Consider the following 3,411-nt stretch of genomic DNA (forward strand, 5'->3'; position numbering starts at 1 on the left):
CCCAGTAGTAAATATGACTTGAGAGGGCTTTCATGTCCTATTTCTGACTAGGAAACATTAAGATTAATGCAAGAGTCTGTTTAAAGCACGATTCTGATTGGCTGTCAATGTGTTTATTTATTTACAGCTGGAAAAGGTCCAACGATATCATTCGTTATCGTTATAGTTGTGGTGTGGATTTTCCTATTTTCATAGAATTAGTGCAGTTATTACTATTTAATATGTTATAGTTATCATCCTTAGCAATATTCACTGTCAACTGATAGTTTTGTTTCCTACAGTACATTATAGATAAACATTCATCTCATCCAGCACTCTTAATTTTCTGTCTTGTATACCATTCCTATTTATTTTGGTGTGAGAAACTGCTGAAAAATGATTCAGTGAGTGAACCGTTCGAATGAATCAAACTGAATCACATACAGTTTCAGACCATTTTGCAAACCAAAAATTTACATTTTGATCAAAATTTACTTTATGTGTAATTATTAAGCATCCTACATTATTTTGTTACATAAGTTAATAGTTTGTCTGTGTTTTAGACAGTAGTTAGTTTCGGTGGGTCGTCTGATCTGATTGGAGTAGTAGCCTACAAGAGCACAAATGCGGGTGATAAAGCTATTTATTTATCATATTAATGATGGTATCTGTCTAAACTGCTTTAAATTGTGTTTTGCTTTTCCAGTAATGTCTCTTTAAATGAGGGAGCGCGTGTAAGTGTGACTGAGGCTGGTTTTTTCTTCAGCTCTGCCTGTTAGCTCGCATTTCTGATGGACCCGAGCAACACGCAGCAGGTGCAGTTCAAAACATCGGGAACATTTTGATATTCGCTGCACGAGAGACAACAAACCTCTTTACATTACTGTAAGGACGCGAATGACGTGTTTGTCTTTCCCTATTCGGATACCGATACATTTTATTCATTTGTCATTGAAGCTTTGAAGAACTTTCTGCTTGGAAACATCAGGTGTGATAGGACTGCTAAGTAACTTAACTAACTGCGCGGAACAACAACACGAATCATTGGATGTAGTACACACTGGATTTTATCCATCCTACTTAAAGGCTATCAAACAATAACACGTAACTCTTCTTATATAAAGTACTTTATTTTGGTCTGTAACTGTGATGCGCGCGGATCTGGCAAATGCAGCTTTAGTGGGCAACTATCTGCGCAGACGGAGCATCGCAGCGAATCTACTTCCAGATGTCCATCTCTCTCTGCTCGTAACAGGTGGAGCTCATTTCACTCCATCTGTCCGCTGCTGAAGTGGCATATATGGGCAACCAGGTTGACAAACTGTCACACCTAAGTTACGCCGAAGTTCCCACGACCGACCCTAACGGACTGGACACGGAGGAAGACGGCCCGCGGATCGGGGTCTCGTACATATTCGCGACCGACGACGACGAACTGGATGATAATCAACATCAGCATGTCGATGGAACGGAGCAGAAGGAGGAAGAGAAGCACTACAACGAGCTTGACTGCGCGGTTTACCACCGAGACGAGTGCATTTATGAGAAGAGTAACACAAGGGAACTGGAGACGTTCAGCCCGGAGAATTTACTGAACAAATGTAAGCCCGGAGACCTTCTGGAGTTCGTGTCCGCCGGCCAGTACCCGCACTGGGCTGTGTACGTCGGGGACTTCCAGGTGGTGCACCTTCACCGGGCGGAGGTCAAGAACAGTTTTCTGACTGATGCTAGTCAGGGCAGGAGGGGCAGGATTGTAAATGAGCTGTACAAATTCAAACCCCTGAGTCCTGACATGGTGGTGCAGAACGCTATGGAGCAGGTGGGTGCGAAAGACAGAGAATTAAGTTGGAGAAATTCGGAGTGTTTCGCCGCTTGGTGCAAATTCGGTAAACGGGAGTTCAAGATGGGAGTGGAGATACGGATAGGAAAACAGCCGTACAGATTAAAGCTCCTCTTGCCTGACAAACAGTTTCATGTGCTGGAGTTTCAGAGTTTGGAGGATTTGATCATGGAAAAGAGGAGAAATGATCAGATCGGTAAAGCGGCTGTTATACAGGAGTTGGCCCATCATTTAAGCAATAGCGGAAGTGAAGCAAACGTTCATTGACATGCAACAGGTAGCCGAGAGAAATTTATCCCAAAATAACATATGCGTGATTCTCATCAAACCCATCCAGATCAAAGAAATGTATGAGAAGTATTTTTTGGCTTAAAGAACTGTTTTAAGAACACAGATTGTGATTGGTCAGGACAGCGCTCCAGTGATACAGTAGCTCTTCATCATATCACTGCGCCGCTCCCATTGATGTTCTGTCACGTAAGGGACTATATCTTCTAGCGGAAGGATGTCACTTAAATAATTTGACCTTTAAATAAAAAATGTCTTATTAATATATTTAATTAACTTTTTTTTTCTTTAACAGTAAAGCACTAGGCCGTGCTGCACTGTGAATGGCTAAATGGATAATCTGTAGTGTCCCTAAATTGACAATACATAGCACAGGTTTGCGAGCTTTATTGGACAAGATGTTTTGCTTTGTGACGTATTGTGATGCATTCTTTTCGTGCCAATTAAGCACATTTTCTCCTCAAATTCTCACTGGTGTAATGCAAAAATGCATTCTTTGGCAGACTCATATTAGCGTAATGTGATAAAACGATGTTGATTTTATTAAAATTAAATTAAATGAAAATAATGGAGCTTAAAAGTAAAGCAGGCTGAATTGTGGTAATGAGAATTGGGGGGTTAAACTTGCTGAATTGTCTTAAAAATAATGTTACAATGCAAAACATTGTAATGTTCCCAAATTCTTCATTTACTTTCAGACAAAAATTTTTTTTTCTTAATTTTGGGGCTTCGTAAGATTCATGACATTACTTATGACAAATTATGTTAGAAAATTTCACAATCAGTTATTAAGTATTTCAAGTCAGATGGTATTGTTTTTCAAGTGGCTCTCAAGTTGTAAGCTGTTCTTTATAATGTATAATCAGGCTCTCTGTGAGTTGCAAAATAGCCATAAATCATCATATGTGGACCTTGCTTTCTAAAAGTTTTGGCACAGATGAAATTGCCGCAAGTAAACAATGACTAAATCCACCTATTTACCTTCTCTCTCAGTTATTCCTGTTTTTCTCATTACACATGACCTCACTAGCTCTTTAGTGAGGTCAGTATGGTGCATTTCTTCAGTAAATGAACATTTATTTTCCCTTTGACATTATTATACAGGTCACATTTTTCCATCTGTTTACATTTTTGGACTTTTTTTTTTATTGCCAGAAGCCACTTACTGGTAATATGGTGGAGTTGGAAGGCTGCAGGTGTAAACAAGAGCTTGTTTTTAAAAAATCTGATAGAAATCATTTGATGTAGTGTTTTAATATTCAGCAAATGCTTTAATCCTGAGCCTCTTCAATACCCTGCAAACT

At 39.4% G+C, this 3,411-nt stretch overlaps 1 protein-coding gene across 1 annotated transcript; it reads left to right on the forward strand.

Moving 5' to 3' along the window:
- The first annotated feature begins 688 nt into the window (after positions 1–688).
- On the forward strand, positions 689–3,083 carry lratd2a (LRAT domain containing 2a). Its single transcript, XM_051873406.1, has one exon. It carries the CDS (start codon positions 1,280–1,282, stop codon positions 2,084–2,086), a length of 807 nt encoding a protein of 268 aa, XP_051729366.1. The 5' UTR covers positions 689–1,279; the 3' UTR covers positions 2,087–3,083.
- Positions 3,084–3,411: the final 328 nt, after the last annotated feature.

This window comes from Ctenopharyngodon idella, chromosome 19 (assembly GCF_019924925.1).
Source record: "Ctenopharyngodon idella isolate HZGC_01 chromosome 19, HZGC01, whole genome shotgun sequence".
Taxonomy (NCBI): Eukaryota; Metazoa; Chordata; class Actinopteri; order Cypriniformes; family Xenocyprididae; genus Ctenopharyngodon; species Ctenopharyngodon idella.

Excerpts from the sequence above, each read along its gene's own strand:
- lratd2a (XM_051873406.1), top strand. The coding sequence starts at position 1,280 with ATGGGCAACCAGGTTGACAAACTGTCACACCTAAGTTACGCCGAAGTT.